At 40.3% G+C, this 27,075-nt stretch overlaps 1 protein-coding gene across 1 annotated transcript; it reads left to right on the forward strand.

The window, feature by feature from the left end:
* The first annotated feature begins 8,069 nt into the window (after positions 1-8,069).
* On the forward strand, positions 8,070-9,546 carry MRPL17 (mitochondrial ribosomal protein L17). The gene is made up of 3 exons (XM_039218844.1): positions 8,070-8,416; positions 8,717-8,785; positions 8,994-9,546. Exons 1-3 carry the CDS (start codon positions 8,156-8,158, stop codon positions 9,267-9,269), a joined length of 606 nt encoding a protein of 201 aa, XP_039074775.1. The 5' UTR covers positions 8,070-8,155; the 3' UTR covers positions 9,270-9,546.
* Positions 9,547-27,075: the final 17,529 nt, after the last annotated feature.

A 27,075-nucleotide genomic window follows, 5' to 3' on the forward strand; every position in this document is an offset into this window, starting at 1 on the left:
ATTCTAAATACCCCCAAACTTGACCTGAAGACTGGCAGAACAAACTCCACAACTAAAGGTGGAGAAGAGGCTACATTCAAGAAAGTAGGAAGTGCAAAGATACGGGTTGGGAGAGAAATGGACAGTGGCTGCTGCCATGGAGGGAGAGCCTCATTCTCAGAGAAGGGTGAGAGACAGACTATCACACAAGAGAGCCTATGGGGAATATGAATCCCCATAGCAATCAGCTTGGAAAGTGACAGGGGCTGAATGCTATGACTTTTGGAAGCCAGTGGGTTTAAAGCATGGAGTTGTAAAGGTTAGTAGGTTTGGCTTGGGGGAGAGCCTGGAGGCATTGAGGATGCTCTCAAAAAGAAGGCAGGGCAAATAGTCCAGGGACATACAGCATGGAAACAGCAGAAACAGCAATCTAAAGAGAGCCTAGGGCACACAGTGGAAAGATTATTTTCTCATCTCCAAGTGTGTCCCAGAGAAGCAGTGTTCATGCAGAGACCCCTCGGGGAACAAAGGAACTGGCAGGTGCCAGTTCCCTCCCATGTCCCTCAGCATAAGCACAGGCCCACTAGCGAGAAGCAGCAAGCAGCAGAGCACCTAACTTGCTTACATCAAGCCCCAACCCCTCGCACTCCAGAGGAACCACCCCTCCCAGTCATGCTTGCCTCAGTACTAAGGGAGGTTGGAGGGAGGGGAGGCTCCCCCAGAAGACTGGCTCAACCCCTGCCAACATTTTATCTCCCAATCCTGGAGTTTTGTGAAGCCCTGGTTCCTATAGCAGCAGCAAGTCTCATTTTACAAGCAGAACAGAGCACACCTAATTAAAACTCACCACATTCAGGTCAGGCACCAAACACTGCCCCCAGCAGGCAAGGAGAGCCTCTGCAGCTGACTGGCCTAAAGGACAGAGCATCCAGAACACAACAGCAGGGTACACGCAGCACACATTGTAGACACTCCTGGAACTATCAGGCCCTGGGGAACAGGGGATACTACACTGCAGGACACTACAAGACTTCATCTTCATAAAGCCATTACCCTCAGGAACAGGAGATGTAGCTGACTTTCCTAATACACAAAAATAGGCACAGAGACTTATATAAAATGAGAAGACAGAGGAATTTGTCCCAAATGAAAGAACAGGATAAAGCCACAGCCAGAGATCTAAGTGAAACAGATGTAATTAGCATGCCTGATCAAGAATTTAAAGCAATGGTAATAAGGGTACTCACTGGATTTGACAAAAGACTGGAGGACATCAGTGAGACCATTAACATAGAGATATGGAAAAACATAACAGAGATAAAGGACTCAAAAGAAATGAGAAACACACTTGATGGAATGAATAGCAGGATGGAAGGAGGAGAGGAATGAATTAATGACCTAGAAGATATGAGTAATGGACAATAATCAAGCTGAACAAAGGAGAGAAAAAAGAATTATGCAAAAGGAGAATAGACTTAGGGATCTCAGTGACTCCATCAAATGGAATAACATTCCTATAATAGGAGTCCCAGGAGAAGAGAGAGAAAAGGGAGGCAGAAATTTTATCTGAAAGAATTCCCTAATCTGGGGAAGGAAGCAGATATCCAGATCCAAGAGGCACAAAGAACTCCCAACAAAATCAACAAAAGCAGATCCACACCAAGACATATTGTAATTAAAATCGCAAAATGTAATGATAAAGAAAAAATTTTTAAAGTAGCCAGACAAAAGACAGTTACATACAAGGGAAACCCCATAAGGCCATCAGCAGATTTTTCAGCAGATGGAATTACTGAATTACTATATTGTATACCTGAAACTAATATAACACTGTATGTTAGCTATACTGGAATTAAAATAAAATAAAATAAGATAAAATAAGCAGATGTTTGGTAATGAGATGTTTGCCCTACCATACAGATGGGTCACTCAGATAAAATTTATCTCTTAATTCTTACTCTGGGAAAGACCCCCAATTTAGATTCTTCTGCATGGTTAAGAGAGGAACATAACTTTCTTTTGAGGCCACAGGGTCTCCAGTGCATTCAACTGAAAATAATCCACATGCCAAAGTGATACATGGTGGGGCTGGGGCAGGAGAACAGGACTAGCTGTCCTGAACATCTTCACAATTAAGATATAAGTAAATGAAGATACTCATTAAGCTTTTTTTCATTACTGAAATTAAAGAAAACACAGAACACTTTGTAGAAGGTTATTTCCCAGCATGATTTTTATAAGTCTTGAATATTCTAAGATTAGATAGGTAATTTTTTTTTTTCACTTTTGGGAACAGTGTACTATAACAAGATTCAAGATGGGCAAAAGGAACAGCTTTATCTCTAGAAAATGAGGGAAGAGTCAATGTGAAAAGTGAGGTGTGAAAAAAGAACCAAAACACTATTTCCACTACAGACATATTCCTAGGCAGATCAATTTTAGAAGAGACATGTAGAGTTGAGGACACGGTAAAAATTACCTTAAAATTATCCACATATGTGTATCTTCTGCAGTCATTTTGTACCCCCAGAGGCATACATACTCTTTTTAAAGATAGCTTTCCTAGAATATAAATGCTATGAATGCAGGAACTTGGTGTAATTTTTTTTCACTGCTTGTGTTGTATATTTTGTTTGCCTCCCTAGATATACTTTCTATCCTTCTCTGTCCCAGTGTGTACCCTGACACTGGGCTTCTTGATAGAAATAATCTACTTTTTAAACTTTCTTGTCTCACTTTCCTTCTGTTTATAAAAACCTTCCATTTTATACAACTCCTCAGGCCTCCTTTCTACTTGCTAGATGGGACCCTGCCAAATTCATGAATTATTGAATAAAGCCAATTACATCTTCAAATTTACTCAACTGAATTGTGGTTTTTTTTGTTTGTTTAAATATTTTTATTTATTTCTAGGAGAGAGAGAGAGAGACAGCGTGAGCAGGGGAGGGTCAGAGAGAGAGGGAGACACAGACTCNAATTTGAGATAGGGATTACAATAAATCTATAGATGGCTTTGGGCAGTAAGGGCATTTCCAAAATGTTAATTCTTACAATCCATGAACAAGAAATATCTTTCCATTTATCTATCTCTTCTTCAATTTCTTTTATAAATGTCCAAACTTCTTCTTTTTTTTTTTTTTTTTTTTTACTGTTTTATTTATTTCTAGGAGAGAGAGAGAGAGAGAGAGAGAGACAGAGTGAGCAGGGGACGGTCAGAGAGAGAGGGAGTCACAGACTGAAACAGGCTCCAGGCTCTGAGCTGGCAGTCAGCACAGAGCCCGACGCGGGGCTCGAACCCATGAACCGCGAGATCATGACCTAAGCGAAAGTCGGACGCTTAACCGACTAAGCCACACAGGCGCCCCTGAATTGTGTTTTTTAACAAAAGCAATGTACCTAGCCACAGAGTAAATCCTCAGTAAACATTATTAAATGAAGGACAAGGGGAAGGGGATAAATAATTGTTCTAAATAAAGGGACACAGACCAAAAAAAAAAAAATCAAAGTTCTCTCTTTTTTTACAAACTTACATTGAAAAGACTTTAAAAAAAAAAAAGCAGAGCAGTAGGTGGTTAGAGGTAGAGAAGCAGGAGTAGGAGAGGATATGCCTGAGTCAGAGTCCTTCCCTGACCTTGAAGGACCTTCTAATCCCAGCAGCAGGCAGATTATTTCATTAATAATACAAGGAAATGAAGCAGGGAGGGGGAATGAACACCACATGAAGAGAGTAAGCCAAGTTGGAAACAGCTAGTCATCATTTCCAAAGGGAAACATCACCATAGACAGTTATGCTGATTTCTGTCCAAGCTCCATGTTCCTCTACAGCCCCGGATCACCTCAACTTTAGATGCATATATATCAGTAACTTATTTTTCTAAATTCAACTGCTTACAAGGTTTCTTGTTTCCTTTTGGGATGTGTTTGATTTATAGTTATTCTCAATGTCCTAATGGCTCTAATTGTGGGAAACTTACTTTAACTTATTCTAATATGATCACAGTTCTATTTGATACTAGACAGTGGCTCTGTCTTTATCTAATCTTTCCTGGAACACTGAATCCAAAGTGGTGTTAAGACCCTGACTTGAAAGTAAAACAAATATCAAGAGCCAGGACCTATGATAATTCTAGGATAGAACCACAAGTTAGTTGGCTTAGGGTCCAAATGACAATTGCTTCCCACCATCATCACCACATCTCTTGTTGGGCTCCCTATACTGGCTCCCAAGACATTGCTTCATGGAGGCTTTAGCAGAATATGATGCAGTCGTTCAGAGTAAAGGAAAAAGCTGGTTTCTCTACTTATAACATTTCTGATACCAAATATGTGGCTTTTCCACACCAAGCAATTCTCTAATTCTCTATAGACAGGACTGGGGGTCCTACAAGTCAATTCTGATACTAACTACCTGGAATTAGCACAGACCCCACAGGTTAAGGGCTCAGTTCCCCACTTCAAATGCCAGTTGCAAGTCCCAGATTGTAACCTATACTTCTAACCAACCAGCTATAAAATGGGAGTTCCCATGATCCCCTCCTCAAATTTGATAATTTGCTAGAATGGCAGGAAAGCACTTTACTTACAGAACTGGTTTATATAAAGGATACAACTCAGGAAAAGCCAAAAGGAAGAGATGCATAGGGCAAGGTATGTAGGAAGGGGCGCTGAGCTTCCATGCCCTCTCTGGGCATGCTAACCCCCCAGCTCTTCAGTGTGCTCACCAACCTAGAAGCTTCCCCAAACCCCATTGTTTATGGGCCTTATGGAGGCACAACTGCCTAAATCACTGGCCACTGGTGATTATGTCAATCTCCAACCTCGAAGAGGTGGGGAAAACACAACCCTCTGATCACTATCATCACGTAGGTAAGTTCCTCTCTTAACCAAACCCCCTTCTCTGAGTCACCTCATTACCATAAACTCTGGTAGGGTTGAAAGGGACATTTATGAATAACAAAAGACACTCTTTCATTCCTTTCACTCAGGAAATGCCAAAGTTTTTTGCTCTGTGACAAGAACCTGGACAAAGGCCACACACACACATACATACACACATATTATTATGTCACAACATCACACAGGGGTTCTATGCAGTAGTGTGGCATGTCCAACCCCCTTCCACCAGCAGAAGCTATGAAATTTCATGTATAACAATTTTCTATAGACCAGGGTCTTTCTTCTTCAGCTGCCTCCCAAACACTGCTTGGGATCATTTTCCTCACTTCTGCCAGACTAACTACAGTCACTACCAACACTACCTCAGTGACTCAACTTGGACTCTCAATAGAGTTATTCCAAGTCCTGGTTCACCCAGAATACTCACATTCATCTGGGCACCTGAGGCTCAGCTGGACACTCAGAGCCATTTGGTATCTAGTGAGGAGGTAGGAGCAATCTGCCCTTCCACAAGCATAAGGAGGAGAACTATCTGTAAAGGATTTTAATATAGTAATAAAACTAACCAAAAGTCAACCTTACACAACAATGCTAAACAATGTTACTGATAAAATTACACTTGCACAACAATATTTGTTGGTGGAAATCCTAAACAGTTGTTATGGTTACTGTTGAGTTATAATTATACACATGTAGGCTTCGAATGATCAATTTTTAAAACTAATTCACTAACAATTGTATTCTACATGAAAATTAATTTGGGGCACTATCAATTACACAGTCAAATTCAGTCACGTATGCTATTTTTCACAGTAAATTCATAAGAATTTATGAACTTCCAAACTCACTTCCAGAGCATTTTAGACTCCAACTCTTCTAGTAGAACATAGTCTTGCTTTTAAAACAGTAAATATAAAATAAACAATCTTAGGAGCGCCTGGACGGATCACTCAGTTAAGTGTCTGACTTTTGGTTTCAGCTCAGGTTCATGAGATCATGTCCCCAGTCAAGCCCAGAGCCTGCTTGGAATTCTCTCTCTCTCCCTCTGCCCCTCCTCCACTCACACAAGCACTCTCTCTCTCAAAATAAGTAATAAACCTTTGAAATAAACAATTTTAGTTGCACAAGATTTTTCTTTTCCAAGTTAATTTTTTATTAAGCTAACATTTCAGATGAGGTCAATCAGACACAAAAATATATACAAACCACCAGAATAATCCTTGAATAACACACAGTAAAACACCAAGGTTTAAAATTGTTCCATAAATACCAGCCCACAGAAATTACGGAGAAAAGTATTAACTATGCAACAATAAAATGTAAGGAAAGTGAGATACAAAGAAGAATCAAAGTTTTGAGGACCACCAGAAGAGACAAGAGACAAAGACTTTCATGCCCAAAAATAATAAAGGACAATGTTTGATGCTGTACATTTTCACAAAGTGGACAGTCCTTCTAAAACAATGGATCAAATAATGTCAGTGTCCGTTTCTCTTGACTTTTGCAGAAGAAAATCTTCACAAGATTTTGCCAGTAGAAATTTATGATGAATTTTCAATTACGGAAATCCTGAAAGCTGCAAGAATTGATCCAAAAGAAATAAGACACAGTATTGTAATTTCTGGAATTTATTGTGAAACATGATTTGTATAAATCTATGCCAATATATCCATATGTTTAAGACTTTTCTGAAAGGGGCACCTGGGTAGCTCAGTCGGTGTCAGACTTCAGCTCAGGTCATGATCTCTCAGTTACTGATTACTCCGTTACATGATCTCTTAGTTACTCTCAGCCCCTGCCTCAGGCTCTGTGCTGATAGCTCAGAGCCTGGAGCCTGCTTCAGATTCTGTCTTCCTTTCTTTCTGACCCTCCCCTGCTCATGCTCTGTCTCTCTCAAGAATACATTTTTAAAAAACATTTAAAAAATTTTTTAAAGATTTTTCCTAACTACTTGTTTATCTTTTGTTTCAGACGAAAGAAACTTTTCAAACTAAAATTAACAAGAAGTGTTCTCTGGTCACTAATGAGCAAAGACAGACAAATCTAAGTCCAAATCTACTGAACATGAGTATGTAAAGACCAGTGTGTTAGTCTCTTCCTAGTGCTTCTATAACAAAGTGTCACAAATTGGGCAGCTTAAAACAAATTTACTGTCTCATAATCTTGAAGCCTTGAAGTCCAAAATCAATGTGACAGCTGGGCCACGAATTACTTTAAGGATCTAAGGAGAATTTCCTTCCATGCCTTTCTCTTAGCTTCAGGTGTGTGTCAGAAATCCTTGGCAATCAACTGACTGCCTCACTGGTATCGCTGACTTCTTGGTCACGTGGCATTTCTCCTTGTGCGCGTCTCCAGTCTTCACAACGTTGTCTTCACTCTGCCTGTCTCTCCACTTGTGTTCTATGAAGACACCAGTCGTTTGGATTTGATACCCACCCTACTCCAGTATGACCTCATCTTAATTAATTGGAACTGCAATAATCCTATTTCCAAATACGGTCATATTCTGAAGGAAGTGGGGTGGAGGCTGGGAGGGGTTAGGGCTTACCATATCTTTCTTGGGGTGGGGGTGGGGGGGCACAATTCAACCCACAACAAGGAGCAATTCTGACAAAGTGCAAATTTGCAGGCATTAAGGCTCAAAAACAGAAACCAGAACCTTGCTGCACCTTAACACAAACGCACAGTATGTTTCTTACCTTTTTAAAAAATACACTGATAACAAGCTAAAAGTATTAACCCACTACTTTTCCTTAGAGTGCTGTCGTTTTTTACCTGGGATCATTATTATGTACTTTAACAAAAGAAAGTTTTCACTATCTGCGCTTCTTTTCTGAGCATCATTGTTATTCGTTTCATTTCACCATTATTACGGAAAATAATTTTGTGGAAAAAAGTCACGCGTAGGGGGTCGGACACGCCGGCTCGCCACCGCTGGGGACCCGCAGGGCCACGGGTTACAGCGCGGCAACCCCGGGTGGGGGGTGGGGGTGGTTCACCTCAGATACTCACTTTCCCAGCAAGCTCGGCGGCGGAGCTTCCTGTCACCCTAGAGGCCACAAGACGACTGATGCGCCCAAGAGACTGCCCGCTTTGTCCCACACTAGAGGGCGCCTGGTTCGCCAGCCCGACGCAGAGGGTCAAGGAGTGCCTTGAGGCCCGCCCCGCTCGCCTCTTCTGGAAGGAACCAGCGCCTCTTCTCCGCCCTCCCCAGGTTGCCAACAAGGCAGGCTGTGATACTCATGCGCAAACACGTCCACCACGCACCTAGGTACAGCGCATGCGTCCTCTGAAACCCTTCTCTCCGCAGCTTCTCACTTCGAATTTCCAGTTCCGGCCTCACAGGGGCGGAGAGAACCTAGGAAATATGCGGCTGTCGGTTGCCACCGCCGTCTCCCACGGCCGCGTATTCCGCCGTCTGGGCCTTGGTCCGGAGTCCCGTATCCACCTGTTGCGGAACTTGCTTACCGGACTTGTGCGACACGAACGCATCGAGGCGCCATGGGCGCGCGTGGACGAAATGAGAGGCTACGCGGAGAAGGTGAGGGGCGGGGTCCTCTAGTCCACCACGCGCGTCTGGCCTGAGATCCGGCTGGACTTGGGAGAGAAGTGGGATAACCCTCGTATTCCCCACCCAAAGTCTGAATCCCCTATTACCCCGAGTTGAGTCCACTGCTCCGGCCCCCAAAGGGACTACTGCTGAGAGCTGCGGAGTTAGGGGTGGCTTGAATTACGGGATGATTTATTAGTGGAATGAATGAGTTACGGCCCTTCACTAAAGGAGTAAGATTGGCGCCTCCTTTCTTGCTCGGGTTGGATCAGTGTTGTTATGTCTTTTCAGCTTATCGATTATGGGAAGCTGGGAGATACTAACGAACAAGCCATGCGCATGGCTGACTTCTGGCTTACGGTAAGTGCATCCATCCTGTCTGCCTCCCGTATCTTATCCTTTGCTCCCTGTGGGGAAGGAGATTGTTAGAGGAAGGACGACTGGGCAGAACTAAGCTATGATACTCACTTTTATGGACAAATATTGTGAACTAAATTGGAATCGTGTGTTAAATGTGTCACCGCAGTGGTGCCTGACTGCTGTCTCCTGAATAACTCTCCCCCTCTAGGAGAAAGACTTGATCCCCAAGCTGTTTCAAGTACTGGCCCCTCGGTACCAAGGTCAGAATGGGGGCTACACGAGAATGCTGCAAATCCCGAATCGGAATAAGCAGGATCGGGCCAAGATGGCAGTGATCGAGTATAAAGGGAACTGCCTCCCACCCCTACCCTTGCCTCGCAGAGACAGCAACCTCACACTTCTAAACCAACTGCTTCAGGGCTTGCGGCAGGACCAGAAAGCAAGCATCCACAGCTCCCACACAGCTCAAACGCCAGGGATTTAACTGGAACCAAAGGGTGTATAGCACCCTCATCAGTGCCTATGATCACAGGCCTTTGGAGCCCTTTTAATCTCTAAGAACTGGAGCTACTCATTAATGGACAGTCTTAATGGAGTCAAGAAGATTCTGGGGAACCAGATAATCCTCTCTTTGCACAGTAGATAAAATTCCTTAAATGAATATATGTATGTATATGTTTTTTTCCTCCCCTTGGGATTTCTGGAGAATGAGAACTTTCCAAATGCTCAGTCTCCATGAGTTAGTAAATGCATTGCTTATGTTTCTGGCTCTTCATTTGGGTTGTTTGGTTAGCACAGTTTTGTTTTTCTTAATGCCAATTTATATGGGGCATGTATCCTATAATTCCAAACTAGCCTCCAAAGGTGATTGAGTTTTGACATCTAGCATAGAGACGAAACCCCTGGGATTTCTTAGCGAAAGATTACTTCCTGACAGGGTAGGAGAGTGAACATCTAGAATTGAACGTTCCATAACAATCTCATACTTTAGGAAACTTCAAGAACACTACAACTATTCCTCTGTTTCTAGGCAGGATCACATATTACCCTCATATGTTCCCCTCAGCCCTGAATAGGCCTCAGAAGAGAGGACCTGAGAATTCAGTTTTACTACCATCCTGGCCAGGGTGGGTGGAAGCATTCAGTAAAGGTAAAGCTCCTTCCTCTTGAAGTGGCAGTGGGGGAATAAAGGAGATAGTTGAAGTGGGAGAAGGATTAGGAAGTTAAATGTTGTGGGAATTTCCTGGAAGTTTTTATTGTTGTCAAATCTGGGCTTCTCTGGGAATTCAGAAAAGGGAAATCCGGCTTCTGAATGGCCACGACATATGAGAGGTAGGAAGCTCCTTTATATCCACTAATTATCGTGAACCTCGACTTCTTAGCCCAGCCAGGCTACCCATTCCTCAGGCTCAAAGATTTGACCAGGGTAGTAGTCATGGGAAGACTTGGAACTGTCATTCCTCCCTGAACACTTGACAGCAAGGCCTCACAGTTCCCATATCTCTAGCACAGTGAAGGGAAGAAATGTTATCGTAGGCTGCACCTTCAGAGTGTAACTGGCTTGCTGAACCTAACCATTGTCAGAAAATAAGGTGAGGGTGGAAGGGGCCACTGATCTAGCAGGTATTGGCTTTGGTGACAGCTATTCTATGCTATTTCACTGCATCTGCTCTAGGCTTAAAATTCATCTCCCAACAGGATTCTTCCATCTCTTTCCCTCTAGATTTGTCCTTTACACTGTTGCCAAAAAGCTCTTTCTGACATGTTTTGAGTGGCATGTAGTAGATACCGAAAGCATTTTTTCAATAAAACTATAATTCTGAAAGCTTCCCCAAAATTCACCCCCTTCCTATCCTCTTGGCATAAATATTTACCTCACCTAGATACCTTGGAGCCATCCCTGACTCCTAGAGAAAGTAATTTCTTTAGAATTAAAACCACATCTGTTAAGTATTACCATAGGTGGGTTATGGCTGCACTCTACTAGCTTTTCCTCTTAATCCCCAGAAATAGACCTCCCCTTGGGGCTTTCAGCAGTTCCTGTGCTTATTAAGCATCTGCTAATATCCAGCATCATTTCAGTCCCTAGGGATACAATCTTGATCAAGTGTTTGGTGTATGTCAGGCCCTAGTCTAGGTACTAAGGATACAGGTGAGAAGAAACAACCTTTGCCGTCAAGTAGCTCTCAATCTAAAGTGCCAGTTCTGCTGCCACGATGACCTCAGGACAGTGTGTCTTTAATATTTTGGCCCATAAAAGAGCACATGTGTCCTAGAACACTTACTAAAGGCTCAGGGGTAACACAAGGAAATAAACAACAATGCATCAGTTTTCTAATCTGGCCTATAAATGGTAACTTTTTCACCTCTGTGGAATATGCCCTCAAATCCATCTAAGTACCTCTTTAATAAATTCCAAACCCCTAAGAGAGGGGCCCAGATACACTGGAGTTCCCTCTTTACTTTCACAGTTTCTTTGTCTCAGACCCTGGTTCTTTATGGCAAGGTTGACAGCTATGCCCACTTTCAAAAATAATAAGTGTACTCCAGCTTCAGCAAGTCAGTGACATAGCGTAAGCCCAATATCCAAAGGAGATCCTACAAAAGCCAGGCAGTGCTTACTTACACATACTGTAGTCAAATGAACAAGTCTTGTTGCTTTTGTTTCCATGTTTCTGAAATTTGCAATCACCGCGCCTGGGTGGCTCAGTCAGTTAAAACCTGCAGTCATCTCTCCCTAGTCTGAAATCCAAGACCTCTCTATCCCGGATTACTGCAAAAGCCTCCTAACTTGCCTCCCTCCACACTGCAGATGAAGTAAGAGGAATGTGATGTTTTAATTCTCTGTTCTGTGATCTACAGTGCCTCCTCCTTTCCTATGGGGAAAGAATCCAGGTTCCTTACCATGGTCCCCTTGGTGACAAGGCATCTGTTCATTGCTCCATTTCCTTCCCGTGCCTCCAATTTTATGTTCAGGAAGCATGTGAGTCCTTGATTTGACTTTCCCTGTGCAGAGCTCCCCTTACCACCTTTTGTTAATGCAGTCTCTACCACCAGAGAACTCTCCCCCTCTTACCTGCCTAACTTGTACTCGGACTTTTGCCATCAGGGTGGCTCCTCTGGCCATCCCCACACCTAAGTTCATTGCTTTGTGAGCCTGGGTGCTGCTACAATATTTCTGTAATGCACTGAATTTACCACATTGCACTGTAGTTTTCTTACAGCTACAGCAGTTGGTTCCCAAACATTCATTAGTCTCAGGTAGTCCTAGTATTTCCATCCCTTTGCTGTTGATGGGTTCGGCGATGGACAGGCCTAAACTAACTTGAAGCAGTAAGAATCCAGTCTCTACTATGCTTGATAAGAATAAAGTAGCATGTTATTGTGAGAGCCATAACTGGTTTTAGTCTGAAGATGACACAGAGTGGCAGGCCAGAACAACTAAAAGAAACTATATAATAATAATCTTTAGTGATTCTTCCCACTTTACCTAGGTTTTCTGTTAATTGCTACCAAAACTAATCTGATAATTGATTTGTACCATTGAAACTTTGGTCTTTCTCAAAAAATGCTTCACTATGTATGACCCACAGATCAAAAACTATTTTACATCGGAGAATATTATTCACATATATGTAATTGAAGCAAAAGCATCACAAAACATTTGCCTTAACAAATATGATGCACACTAATATTGTCAACTCTTTTCTAGTTATTTTTTTAAAATGCTGGTCTCCGTTCACAAAAATAATTTTACAACTAACGGATTATAACCTGTGCTTTGAAAAACACTGATCTGAACCACTATTACAGTGACTCACCATTGCCTTTGCGGGATAAAATCCATACTTCTCTTATGACAAAGGCATTCTATGGCCTGGCCTAGCCACCTCTCAGCCTCTTCTACCATTATTTGCTACCCTTCCTAGGAAACTATTTGTTCTCTGAATATATCATACCTTTGTGCATGAGGCTTTCTCTACTGTAGTTTGCCTCCTGTCACGTTACCTCTGACTAATCATGTGATTCTCTTCTCAGAAGTCACTTTTTTGAGGCTACATCTAAACTTCACACAACCCTCCAAACAGGGCTAGGTTCTTCCTTGTGTGCAGTTACAGTCTTTTGGGCATATGCCCATCAAAGTGCCTGTCTGCTTCACTGACTCCCCTGAGCTCCCAAAGCCAGGAACTAGGACTCAATCTTCTGGATAACTCTTCCTATATAGGACCTGATTCATAATATGTTTATTAAGTGAGGAGGACTAAGCCACATGTTATCCATGACATTCAACTTGATAGCTGAACTTAACAAAACCAGTGAACATGATACTATGTAGGAACAGTGGTAAGCTACACTGCTGGATCTGCCAAGACTGAAGGAATGGGCTCCTTCCTCTCTAGGGATTTACATCCTTGTAATGACTGTCAAGAGCGTGTGTGTCTTGCACAAGTGTGCTCGCTCTCTCTCGCTCTCAAAATAAATAAATAAACATAGGAAAAAGAATGTGTCTAATTCATTTCCCACATATTTCATATTCCAACTTCCTAAAATATTTCTAACCAACCTATAAACAGAAGACACGTATACTTTTACCAAGTTTTAACCAGAAGCTGAAATGATGTCTCTTGTGAAGTATTCATTGAATTCCCCCAAGCAAAAGTAGACATATTTCCAGTATTTCCAATGGTCCAGTTTCATGCTGTACACCCTTCATTGTAGCGATGGCACAATTACATTGTTCAGCACCCATCACTAGATCATAAACTCCTTGGGGATAGAGGGACATATCTAATTTACTATCGTGCCACCCAATAGAGAACATGGGACAAAGTGGACATCTATAAATGTCTATTGACTGAGTCAGTGCATTGTACTAAGTTTGTCAGCCTAGCTCTGCATTTTGGTTGGGCTCAGTAATTCCTCCCTTCCCTGGTTTTCTCCCATTTCATCTGAAGAAGAACTTCCTGCAAAGCTAACTGCCCATTGTTCACTGCCTGGGTAATGTTTGTACCCTTAGGTTTTCCTCTCCTTGCCCTTAAACGAGTGGGCATATTATAGCTCTCCATGACCCTGGGACATGTATTTGGTAGTTAAATTTGAGATTCCCTAATAATAGAAATAGTCTATGTGCTTATATTTAGAGGGGGAAAGTTTAAACTTTTCTCACATTTTATGCACTGTTCCATAATATATATTTAATATAAAAAATGCTTTTTCTTTTACGAATTCAATATTGTAAGTTACACACACAAGCTTTCTGTCAAAATTGATGCAATAGGAAGATGAGCCTGTTTGCACTGTGGCTTCACACTTACCCTGACACACTGCTGTGTAGCCCAGCACGAGACGCCCAGCATTGGAGTTTTAGTGCTGTTCACTTTCAAGGAGATAATGTCACTGAAAACTTTCTGCCATTGTTCTGACTTAATTTGTAATTGCTTTTCCTTAAAATGATCTCAGACTCTTTTTTACAATTATCTTTTATTTTGTCCCAGAAGGAAAAATGGTTTCATTTTTCTATGTGCTGAGTTTGAGAAGCCTGAGAGCATCTGGAGCTTAGGAAAGAGTTCTTCACCCGGAGAACATTTTGGGAGTTGTTGGCAATTAAAGCTAAGGAAATGGATGGGGTGACTCAGAGTGTATACGTAGAAGGAAAGGAGGCTGAGATCAGACATTATGGGACAGACAGGATACAGAGCTATGAAGAAGACTGAGAAATTGCCTTTAATACAGGCAAGAGAACCTGCAAAATTCAACACAATATCTAGTACAATGCACATAGACAGTCAAAAAAGTAATTATCAAATCAATTTAGCAAGCATATTGTTTCTACATTCAAAGCACTATGGAACTAAAGAAAATACAGGGATGCAACAGGCCATTTGGAGGGACAAGGTCATATAGTAAGACAGATATGAAAGTGGTGCACACAGGCATACCGAGTACCAAGAAAGAAGGTGAGCGTGGAGTTTTTCAGAGGAAACAATACAAGGGCTAAATATTAAAGAATGAATAGGTATTCATTAAACATGAGGGAAAGAGGTCAGCTAGGATGACATTACAGGCAGCAAGATCTGCAGGTATAAATTCATTGAATTGTGAAACAACATGGAGTGGTTGAGAAATTCCAAGTAAGTAATTTGGTACAGCTGGGATTTAGTATTTGAGGAAGAAGTGGAGGAAATGAAGCAGGGAAGCCAAGCAAGATCAGGTTACAAAGGGCCCTGTAAGACATGATAAAGTGCTTAGTTTTTATACTGAAGACCAGGGAAAGCCGCTGAAGGATTTTTAAATGGGGAGAAAAGGGATCAGATTTACATTTCAGAAAGATCATTTGTGCACCAGAGGGGAAGATGGGTTGGAGGGGCAAGACTGGAAGCACAGAAACCAAATAGGCTAGTTAAGGAATCCAGAGGGAGTTGGTAGAAGACCAGATGAGGCCAGAGGCAGGGGAGATGGAGAGAAGCTGACCAGACAGCTACAGAGGAGACAGAAGAGACTAGACATTTTGTGTGGATTACATGAGGAAGAGGAAGAACGTAAGAGTCCAAGATGACACCAGGTTTCTACCTAGATAGTTGGGTGGAGTAATTACATTCACAGAGAAAAAGGATAGCAGAGGAAAAGGAGATTTGAGGTCACTGTGCTGAACTTTGTTGTAGGCATATTTGTGTTAAGGAGCTGTCTTGTGAACAGTTACTCTGGAGGTCAGAGGATATGTGTAAGCTAATAATACAGATGTGAGAGTCACACACACACACACACATGGGAGTTGAAGCAATTATACTAGATGAGATTTCCTAGTCAAAAAATATGCAGTAAGAGAAAAAGAAGGCCTAGGAGACAGCAACATTCAAAGGCCAGACAAAGAGAGAAAGAAACCACCTGAGGAGGGTGAAAAGAAGGGCCAGAACTAGAACACTGGTGTGTCAAAATCCAGAGCAAGAGGGTGTCAAAAATATCCATTTGTGTCTATCTCCCTCAATAGATTGAGTTCTTGGGGGCAAACACTAGATAGATAATTGCTGTAGTCTCAGAACCTAATGTTGGCCAGGCTCCAGAGTAGTGGATTAGTGAGCCATTGAACTTGGAAATGAGGGTGTTCACTGTTGACCTCTGACAGAACAGTTTCTTGAGAGAGGCAAAATAAAAAACCCTAAAGATGAGAAATGTGACAATGAACAGGGGCAAAAGGGGCACCTGGATGGCTCAGTTAGTTAAGTATTGGACCCTTGCTTTCGACTCAGGTCATGACCTCACGGTTTATGAGTTTGAGCCCCACATTGGGCTCTGTACTGTCAGTGCAGAGCCTGCTTGGGATGCTCTCTTTCACCCTCTCTCTCTGGCCCTCCCCCACTCATGCTCTCTTTCCCTTTCTCAAATAAATTAGCTTTAAGGAAGAAAAAAAGAAAAGGGAAAACAGGGTAGAGACATACCAGCAACTTGAGAGGAAAGCAGATTTTAAAAGTGAACATTGAAAGTTAATGTATTCACTTTTGCTGTGGTCTGAATGTTTGTGTCTTCCCCAAATGCTTATGTTGAAATCCTAATGCCTGATATTGTAGTATTAGGGGATGGAGGCTTTGGGAGGTTCTTAGGTTATAGCGAAGCCCTCATGAATGAGATTAATGTTCTTACGAAGAAGACCCACAGAGATCCCTTGGTACTTCTACCATGTGAGAACACAATGAGAAAGCACCGGCTATGAACCAGGAAAAAGGTCCTCACCAGAACTTGACTGTGCTGGCACCTTGGTCTTGGATTTCCCAGCTTCCAGAACTGTGAAAAATAAATTTCTGTTGCTTATAAACTATCCAGTCAGTGGTATTTTATTAAAGGAGCCTGAACAGACTAAGACAATTTTTTTGATGAGTACTTTTGCAAGCCTTAGTTCGGTGACACTTAAGAGTATATATAAATTGAGAGAAGAGTAAAAAATCTTGGGTGGAGGGCAAGATTTTTAGTTTTACCAAAGTCTTTTCATTAGATTTGCTGTGTACCAGATTTCAGTCAAACTCTGTTGAATGTCACTTTTGTGTGGTACCCATATCAGACACTTAGGATTCAGATGCCTAAAATAAACAGATAATACTCATTTGATCAAGCTGATAAACCAATCTATGAATTAAGAGCAGTTAAAAACAGCACTTTCTAATTCATTCTGTGAGGCCAGTATTATGCCCATACTAAAACCAGAAAAACACCTCACAAGAAAAAACAAACAAAACAAACAACAAAACAGAAACCACACACACAAATCAGTATCCCTTAAGAATTTAGATGCAAAATTCCTAACTAAATACTAGCAAACTGTATCCAACACCATAGAAAAAGAATTATGCACTGTTACCAAGTGGTATTTATTCCAAGACTATAAGATTGGTTTACTATTCGAAAAGCAAGTAATGTAATACAATGTATCAACAGAATAAAAAACAAAACCACATGATTTTCTCAATAGACACAAAAAGCATTATAGATACTCTGACACATTTTCACTCTAGAAACATTCAACGAACTAGGAATAATGAGAATTTTCTCAACATAATAAAGGACATGTATGAAAAACTCACAGCTTACATCGTACTTAATATTAAAAGACTGGATGCTTTGTCTCTAAAACCAGAAACAGGACAAGGATGTCTATTCTTACTACATCTATTCAACATTGCATGGAGGTTCCACCAGGGTAATTGGACAAGAAAAAGAAACAAAAGGCATATGTATTGGAAAGGAAGAAGTAAAACTGTATTTGCAGTAATATGGTCTTCTATGTAGAAATTACCAAGGAAATACACCAAATAAATAAATAAGTAAAACTAATAAATGATTTCAGCAAGGTTACAAGATTAGTATACAAATATTAACTGTATTCAAAAATCAGTTGTATTTCTACACACTAGCAAGGCACAATCCAAAAAAGGAATTCTGAAAACAGTTCTGTTTATGATAGCATTGCAAAGAATAAAATGTTTAGGAATAAATTTAACAAAAGAAATATAAGATTTATATACTGAACACTACAAAGCATTATTTAAATAAATCTAAAAATGCCTAATTAAACGTAAAAATATCACATATTCATGGATTCAAAGTCTTAATATTGTTAAGATGAAAATACTCCTCAAATTGATTTAAGTAACTCAGTGTAGCCAAAATAATCCTGAAAAAAAAAATAAAGCTGGAGGACTTTACTTCCTGATTTAAACAAAATTCTATAGTATAACCAAGTCTGTGTGGTACTGGTATAAGAAATAGTTCAATGAAATAGAATTAAGAGGCCAGAAATAAACCTAAATTTAGGGTCAACTTATTTTTTGATAAGGATGGCAAAAAATTAAATGAGAAAAGATGTCTTTTCAACAAATGATGCTAGGACTAAATATTCATATGTAAAAGAATAACGTTGGACCCCTACCTGATACCACATATGAAAATTAACTCAAATGAATTGTAGACCTAAAACTATTAAACCATTGGAAGAAAACATAGCAGTAAATTTGTCCTTGGATTGGACAAAGGTTTCTTAGTTAGATATGATGCCAAAAGCATATGTAACAAGGGGCGCCTGGGTGGCTCAGTCGGCTAAGCGTCCGACTTCGACTCAGGTCATGATCACATGGTTCGTGGGTTCGAGCCCCACATCAGGCTCTGTGTTGACAGCTAGCTCAGAGCCTGGAGCCTGCTTCTGATTCTGTGTCTCCTTCTCTCTCTACCCTCCCCTGCTCATGCTGCTCTCTCTCTCTCTCTCAGAAATAAATAAAACATTAAAAAAAGCATATGCAACAAAAGGGAAATTAGACTTCATCAAAATTTAAAATTGTCATAATTCAAAGCACAGCATTAAGAAAATGAAAAGACAATCCACAGAATGGGAGAAAATCTTTGCAAATCATATGTCTGATAAGGAACCTGTACAAGGAATATATCAAGAATCCTCACTCCTCAAAATAAAGAGACTAATAACCCAATTTTAAAATGGGTTTGAATTAGGTATTTCTCCAAATAATGTATATAGCCACTTACTCATTTGCCTAGAATTGGGAGCCCCTTTAGGTTCTCACTGTGGAGATAGGAGAAAATTTCCTTATGCTTCCAACAGGAGGACAGAAAATGAATGATGCACAGAGCAGTCTGTCCTCTTTAGCAAGTCTTGCCCTCCAGAGAAACCATTTTACTAGAGCCTAACCAACTTGGGTTTACCAAAGTGTAACGATATGGAGGAAGGGAAATATTCAACTTCAGCTACTTCTGGTCTTCCTGTTCTAAGGCTAAGGTGGGAAGTGGGGGAGAAAAGCTCAGAGGCACTTGTGAAAGCCACAGCCCCAGGACACAACCTCACTAAAAAGACTATAAAATAGTTTTTCTTTCCCCACACCTTATCATCATATCAATAGGGCTCCTGTATAATAACAGGAAGCCAAGCTAAAAGAACTGCAAGCATCAGACCCTATTTAAGAAGGAGCCTCTGGGGAAACCCAGAACAACAGGGAGGACAAAAACAAGGGCACTGGAGGAAAATTTAACCTCCAATACCACAGTTGCAGCAAACAATAAACACCGTCTAACTCCTAGCCAAATAAACATAAAAGCTCACACTAAAGACCTATCTACCTCAATTTCTTTTACCTGATAAATCATATTCAGTTTTAACAAAAAAAAATTCCAAGGCATGATAAAAGTCAACAAAGTGTGAAAAGACAAAGCAAGCATCAGAACCACACTCAACATGCCACAGATTTTGGAACTATGGGAAATTTTAAATAACTATGGTTATGTGCTAAGGGTGCTAATGGAAAAAGTGAGCAGCATGCAAGATATGGATGACATAAGGAGAGAGAAGGAAACTCTAAGAGAGAATTGAAAGGCAATGCTAGAAATTTAAAACATTGTTAGGGGAATGAAGAACACCTTTGATGGGCTTATCAGTAGCCTGGACACGGCCAAGGGAAGATTCAATAAGCTTGAAGTTGTGTTTAATACAATCTTCCCTAGCTGTAAAGCAAAGAGAAGAAAGCACAGGGAGGGGGTGAGGAAGAACAGAATATTCAAGAACCAGGATATAATAATAAATATAACAAGAACTGGAATAATAAGAAAGTATATATAATGGGGACGGCTGGGTGGCTCAGTTGACTAAGTGTCTGACATAAGCTCAGGTCATGATCTCACGGTCCGTTGAGTTCAAGCCCTGCAGTGGGTTCTTTGCTTGACAGCTCAGAGCCTGGACCCTACTTTGGATTCTGTGTCTCCCTCTCTCTCTGCCCCTTTCCCGCTCACGCTTTGTCTCTCTCTCACACACAAAATAAATAGACATTAAAAAAGAAAAGTATATAATGGTAATACCAGAGAAAAAGAAAGGAAAAAATAATAGAGGAAATATTTGAAGTAATAATGGCTGAGAACTTTCTGGAATTAATGGCAGATGCCAAGCCACAGATCCAGAAAGCTGAGAGAACACCAAGCATGATAAATACTGAAAAAAATGTTTACACCTAAGTGTAGAAAACCACAGAATATTCAAACTACAGATAATATTCAAACCACAGAAAATTAAAGACAAGAGGAAATCTTGAAAGAATCCACAGAAGATCTACAAATAGCCAATAAGCATATAAAAAGATGCTGCAGGGTGCCTGGGTGGCTCATTCCCTTAAGCACCTGACTTGATTTTGGCTCAGGTCATGATCTCACAGTTCTTGAGTTCCAGCCCTACATTAGGTTCTGCACTGACCTAGTGGAGCCTGCTTAGGATTCTCTGTCTCCCTCTCTCTCTGCCCCTCCCCTGCTCGCTTGCTCTCTCTCTCTCTGTCTCTCACCACCCCCCTCAAAAATATATAAATACAAAATTTTTAAAAAGATGCTGAACATTAGTCATTAGAGAAATGCAAATCAAAACCACAATGAGATACCACTCTACACCCAATAGGATGATTAGAATAAAAAAGATGAATGATAAGTGTTGGAGAGGATGGAGAAAAATTGGAACCCTTGTACACTCCTAGAGGAAATGTAAAGTGGTGCAGCTTCTATAGAAAAGTCTGGCAACATTTCCTCAAATATTTCCTCAAAATGTGAACCACAGTTTATAATATGTGCCATACCAGCAGTTCACTCCTAGGTATATACCCAAAGGGACTAAAAAGATATGTACACACTAAAACTTGTATATAAATGTTCATAGCATTATTCCTAATAGCCAGAAAGTGAGAAAAAAAAATCCAAATGTCTATCAACTGATGAATGAATAAATGAAATATGATCTATCCATCTGGTAAATATTATTCAGTCATAAAAGGGAATAGTGTATTGATACATGCTAAAACATGGATGAACTGGGGCACCTGAGTGGCTCAGTTGGTTAAGTGTCAGACTCTTGATTTTGTCTCAAGTCATGATCTCATGGTTCATGAGATCAAACCCCTCATCAAGCTCTGTGCTAACAGCATGGAGCCTGCTTAGGATTCTCTCTCTCTCTCTCTCTCTCTCTCTCTCTGCCCATACCCCCCTCAACATAAATAAATAAACATTTAAAATTTTATAAAGTAAAACATGGATGAACCTTGAAAACATGCTAACTGAAAGAAGCCAAACACTAAAGACTACATGCTGTATAGTTCCATTTATAGGAAAAATACTGAATAGGCAAATCCAAGATAGAGAAAATAAATTATTGGTTGCTAGGGGTTGAGGGAAGGAAAGAATGGGGAGTGATTGCTAGAGGGTATGGCATTTCATTTGGTGCAATGAAAATACTCTGGAATATATGGTGATCAATACACAACTCTGAGAATATACTAAAAACAACTGTGAATTGTACACTTTATAAAGATCAACTTCAGTGTACATAAATTGTATTGCAATAAAACCAATACTTAAACATAAAAAATAAAATCAAAGTAAAAACTATTTAGAAGTAATAACTATATACTCAAGAAAAAGGATAAGCAAGATCTTTCTAAAGTACAGTCTTCCTATTATGATATCAATGGAACTGGCAGAAATTCTACAAACACTTCTTAGATGTCACTATGGCACAAGGCTCATTTATCAATGGCCATTATGATATCTTAGAATAATTGTCTTGAATAATGAGTTTATATTAGAATTTATAGAGTTAACTTTATCATTTGTCATAGTAACTATTAATACCATCTACCAAACAACATAAAAATACAGTATGGTTATATTTCAGCCCATATCTATATATCTATTAAAATATCAATGAACAAAAAGAAGTTTTTAAAAAGGCAAATTATTGAAAAAAAATAAAAATGAAAAATGAAAAGGCAAATTATTGGATTGAAAATCTTTTAGAAAAGGGGCACCTGAGTGCTCAGTCAGTTAAGTGACTGACCCTTGATTTCGGCTCAGGTCATAATCTCACAGTTCATTAGATCGAGCCCCAAGCCGGGCTCTGCGCTGATGGTAAAGAGCCTGCTTGGGATTGACTCTCTCTCTCTCTCTCTCTCTCTCTCTCTCCCCTCTTCTCTCTCCCTCCTTCTCTCTCAAAATACATAAGTAAACATGTAGAAAAAATAAAATCTTTTAGAAGATAGAACCCCCCTACCATGATTGTTTATAAAAAAATTTTTACATTTGAGTCATTGCATAACACTTGTAGAGCAAAATACACAAGAAGTTCTCATTCCCAAAAGTCATAGAGTCAAAGGAAAAACTTAGAATTCACTGAACTTTGGCCAGCCATGCCAAAATGACTTCAGTGAAACAGCTGCAAATAAATTAAAACTAAAAGTAAGCTAAACTAAACTTCGAATGAGTGAACTGATGGTTTGTAGAAATCTTCAAAAGTAGTTACAATCTGCGCAACCATTCAAGTTGTTGTAAACTATACACATAATTAAAATAAAATGTTGTTAAATTGACAAAATTGGTAAATTCCAGCAAATTGATTACTGTGAACTGAAATTCAAAGAACTGTCTTTCTTTACTTCCCATTCCAGAGGATAGGAGTCCTTCCTCCTCTCCACGTTTAATTCCTCCACCTGTGTTCTAGATCCTATCCCCTTCTGCTTCCTCTGGCTCTTTCTCTGTGGAGAGAATCAGAAGTTTTTTTCTGTCCTAGAATCTCTATGGGGAATTGAAGTCCTTCAGAGCCTGGAAAATATACTTGGTCTTGGAAGATCCCAAGTCAGACCATGCTGGACTCTGGCCATTTTTTAATACTCCTGCTCAGTTTCTCCAGGGCTGGGCTGGACCAAAGAGTTCTGATGATTGTGGCTTCTCATGAGTATTTGAACAGGAGGCTAAGGCATGGAGCCATCTAAAACTAAGCCCTGATGCTACCCAGTGCCTCTTCTGGCACCAAGAAGAAACAATTGAGTAGCAGAGCGAGTGAAAATTGTCAGCTCCTATTCTGTCATTCAGGATCATTGTTCAGAAGTCAGGCCTTCTAGATCATCTTTCCTTTCTCATTTGATCATCCCCACACTGATCTTGCCCCTAGTTAATTTTTCCTTCTGCTGCTTCCCTGCTGTTTAATTCTTTCCATTGTGGACCTACCTCCCAAGTTTTTCTGTTCTGAAACCTCCATTTCATGGTGACAATCCCCTAAATTCTCAGTCTTTTTGTATATCTCAGACCCCTACTTCCTCTGCTAGAGACTGGCTTTGCACATCCTTCCACATGGCTAGGGAGAACAGGGATGGAGTCTCCAGTCTCGGGACTTCCCAGGGTCCAAATACAGACAACTACTTCACGCCACACAGGCACCAAAACTTTGAGAATCACACCATGTTGTCATACAAGCCTCCATCCTCCTCAGTGTTAACATGAAATGACCTCCCCCTTTGTCGTCAAGGACTTTAGTGTGGCTATGGCTGTGTCCTCTGTCCTCTCACAGCATCCTCAACTGGCCATCAATCCCCTTACCAGTGTCTCCACTCCTTTAACACTTGCCTGAAGATCCCTACCATATTGCCTCTCTCATGCCTCAACTCTCCTTCAGAGAGAATGAGATCATTTGGTGGCTTCAAATCCCTGCCCTGTCCACGGTCCTCCCCCACTGCCATCATACCCTCACACATGAACTTTCTGCATCCTCCCCATCTTCCCTTCCTGTCTCTTCTGCTAAAAACCAATTGCTTCTTGTACTTATGGTGATACCTCCAGTCCCTCTTCTCTCCTCTGGGACTTGCTCCACCAGCCATTGCCTCTCTGTGAGCTCCTGACCTATGGTGTCAAACATGGTCCTGCTGCTTTCTTCCAAGCAACCATCTCTTAGTCCTTTCCCTCCCCTCTCTTCCTCCCAGCCTCCTGCTACCTGCCTCTCTCTCTTCACTGCACTCACTAAATAGTGGTCCTTGATTCTGCTACCTCATTAATATCCTTTCTTCAACTGTGGAATAGGAGCCCGCTTCATGTCAGTCACACCCTTAACAAATATTGATTGAACACCACCTATATGCAGGCATGGCAAGTATGTGCTACAAAGGAGAACACACAAGATTGACTGTTTAGTGGTATATTATATATTTAATCCGGTATTCACACACCAGAAACTTGCAACTGTGACCACCACAAAAGATGAGGACCAGGCACCATGAGAATCCATCGTATGGACTGACCTAGTCAGAGAAGTCAGGAAGGAGGTCTGTGACTAAGTGATGCTTCAGATGAGGTCTGAAGGTTAAGTGAGAGGTCACTTAACCAAGGAAAGAACCAAAGCATGCCCTGGTCAAAAGGACAAGTTTATGCCAAAGCATTTTTAACAATCATTCTAATAGGAGCTGCCATCCTCTTAAGTGTTCTTGCCTCTGCTCCCAAGATTGATCTAGACGGGCACGTGAGTCAGCCCAGGCCATCTGGAGTCTTTCTCCAGAATTTCTGAATTTATTTTTGTGTGTTTAAAAAAGCCTACTTAACTATTTTTGGTACTAATTACATATGTAATATTAATTTTTAAATTAGTATAAAAAACCAGGAAGGAGAAGAGATGAATCTTCCAAACATAATAATTCTAAATAATATACTACATAATATAATGTAGATCATATGTGCCCCCCCCTCCAGGAGGTGGAGCTTAATCTCCCCCTCCCTGACTATGGGACTTAGAAAATTACTTTCAAAGGACAGAATATTGAAAGAGGAAAAAAAAAGTAGCTTTACAGTAGAAGGATCAGGCAGACACAACCTTAACGAAGTGATGAAAATTAACATGACCAGTGATAATTCATGTTGCTATCATGTACACCCAATAAAATGGAATGAGAAGGGCACTGCACCCCTTCCCTGGCACCCCTTCTCAGGTTAATCGTAAGAAAAGCATCAGAAAAACCCAAACTGAGAGATGCTACCCAAAATGACTGGCCAGACTCTTCAAAATTGTCAAAGTCATGAAAAAAAAAAGAAGCGACACTGTCACAGACTGGAGGAAACTAACTAATCATGAAGATTAAATGTAATGTGGTATCCTAAATTGAGTCCTGGGATTGAAAAAAAAAACATTAGTGGAAAAAAACTGGTGAAATCAGAATAAAGTCTGGGGTTCAGTGGACAGTGATGTACCAGTGTTAACCTCTTGTTTTTGACAAATATATCATAATTATTTAGGATGTTATCATTAGAGAAAACTGGGTGAAGGGTACATGGGAACTCTCAATAATATCTTTGCAGCTTTGCAATCTAAAATTACTCCAAAATAAAATAAAAAAATATAAATAAGCAGGAGAAGATGAAGCAAAATAAAATAAAATGAAAAACAGAAACTAGAGACAGAGAAAGTCTTGATGCTATTTGAGTTTCTGTTCCATTTGCCAGTCAACTCCCAGGTTTGGTACCCTGGGCCAATAAATACACCCTTCTTTCCTCAGCAAATTCAATTGGGTTTCTTTCACAGACCATCAAGTTTTCACTCTTACACAGTCACTACCATTTTACCTCCACCCTCTCCTTCTCCCTCTGTGGTCTGGTTTCTTTCCCATTTCTCTCTCTCTCTCTCTCTCAGCAAATTTTACTTAAAAAACACAGTAGTATCAACTATAGTCACCATGTTGTACATTAGATCCTCAGACCTTATTTGTCTTCTAACTGAAAGTTTGCACCCTTTTCCCAGTCTCTCCCCATTTTCCCATTTCCCACCCATCCCCTGGTAACCATCATCCTGTAAGTTTCTGTGAGTTCAGTTTTGTGTGTGTGTGTATGTGTGTGTGTGTTTAAGATTCTACATGTAAGTGATACAGTGCAGTATTTCTCTTTCTTTCTGGCCTATTTCACTTAGAATTATGGCCTCCAGTTTCAGCTATGTAGCCAGGAACAGCAGAATTCCCATCATTTTTAAAGCTAAATAATATTGTTTTATTACCTATCCATTCCACATTTTCTTTATCCATTAATCCATTGACAGACACTTAGGCTGTTTCCATGTCTTTGCATTTGACAGTATTGCTATAATGAACATGGGGTGCAGATATCTCTTTGAAATAATGATTTCATTTCCTTCAGATATATACTCAGATGTGAGATTGCTGGATAATGTGGCAGTTCTATTTTTAATTTCTTGAGGAACCTCCATATGTTTTTCATAGTGACCATACTAGTTTACATTCCTACCAACATTGTACAGGGGTTCATCATTTCTCATATCCTCACCAGGATTTGTTATCTCTTGGTTTTTGTTTTTGTTGTTGTTGTTTATTTTGTGTTTTTGTAATAGACATCCTAACAGGTATGAGGTGATATTTCATTGTGATTTTGATTTGCATTTCCCTGATGATTAGTGATGTTGAGCCTCTTTTCCTGTACTTGGTGGTCATTTGGATGTCTTCTTTGGAAAAATATCTGTTAAGGCCCTTCACCCATTTTTAAATTAGGTAATAGGTTTTGGCTGCTGAGTTGTATGAGTTTCTTATATGTTTTGGATATTAACCCCTTACAGGATATGTGGCTTGCAAATATTTTTCTTATTCAATAGGCTGCCTTTTCATTTTGTTGATGATTTCCTTTGCTGTTTGTTTTCACTTTTGTTGCCTTTGCTTTTGGCATCAAATCCAGAAGATCATTGCCAAGACCAATATCAAGAAGCTTACCCTCTATATTGAAGTGCTTCCAAGAGTTTATAGTGTCAGGTCTTACACTCAAGTCCTTAGTCCATTTTGAGTTGACTTTTATGTATAGTATGAGATAGTGGTCCAGTTTCATTTTCTTGCATGTATATATCCAGTTTCCCCAATACCATTTATTGAAGATGGTATCCTTTCCTCATTGTATATTCTTGGCACCTTTGTCAAAAAATTAATTGACAATATATGCATAGGTTTATTTCTGGGCTC

The sequence above is a fragment of the Hyaena hyaena genome, unplaced genomic scaffold (assembly GCF_003009895.1).
Source record: "Hyaena hyaena isolate Hyena2069 unplaced genomic scaffold, ASM300989v1 scaffold_779, whole genome shotgun sequence".
Classification (NCBI taxonomy): Eukaryota; Metazoa; Chordata; class Mammalia; order Carnivora; family Hyaenidae; genus Hyaena; species Hyaena hyaena.

Excerpts from the sequence above, each read along its gene's own strand:
- MRPL17 (XM_039218844.1), top strand. The coding sequence starts at position 8,156 with ATGCGTCCTCTGAAACCCTTCTCTCCGCAGCTTCTCACTTCGAATTTC. Across the intron at positions 8,417-8,716 it reads TGAGAGGCTACGCGGAGAAG|CTTATCGATTATGGGAAGCT; the intron begins GTGAGGGGCGGG and ends ATGTCTTTTCAG. Across the intron at positions 8,786-8,993 it reads TGGCTGACTTCTGGCTTACG|GAGAAAGACTTGATCCCCAA; the intron begins GTAAGTGCATCC and ends CTCCCCCTCTAG.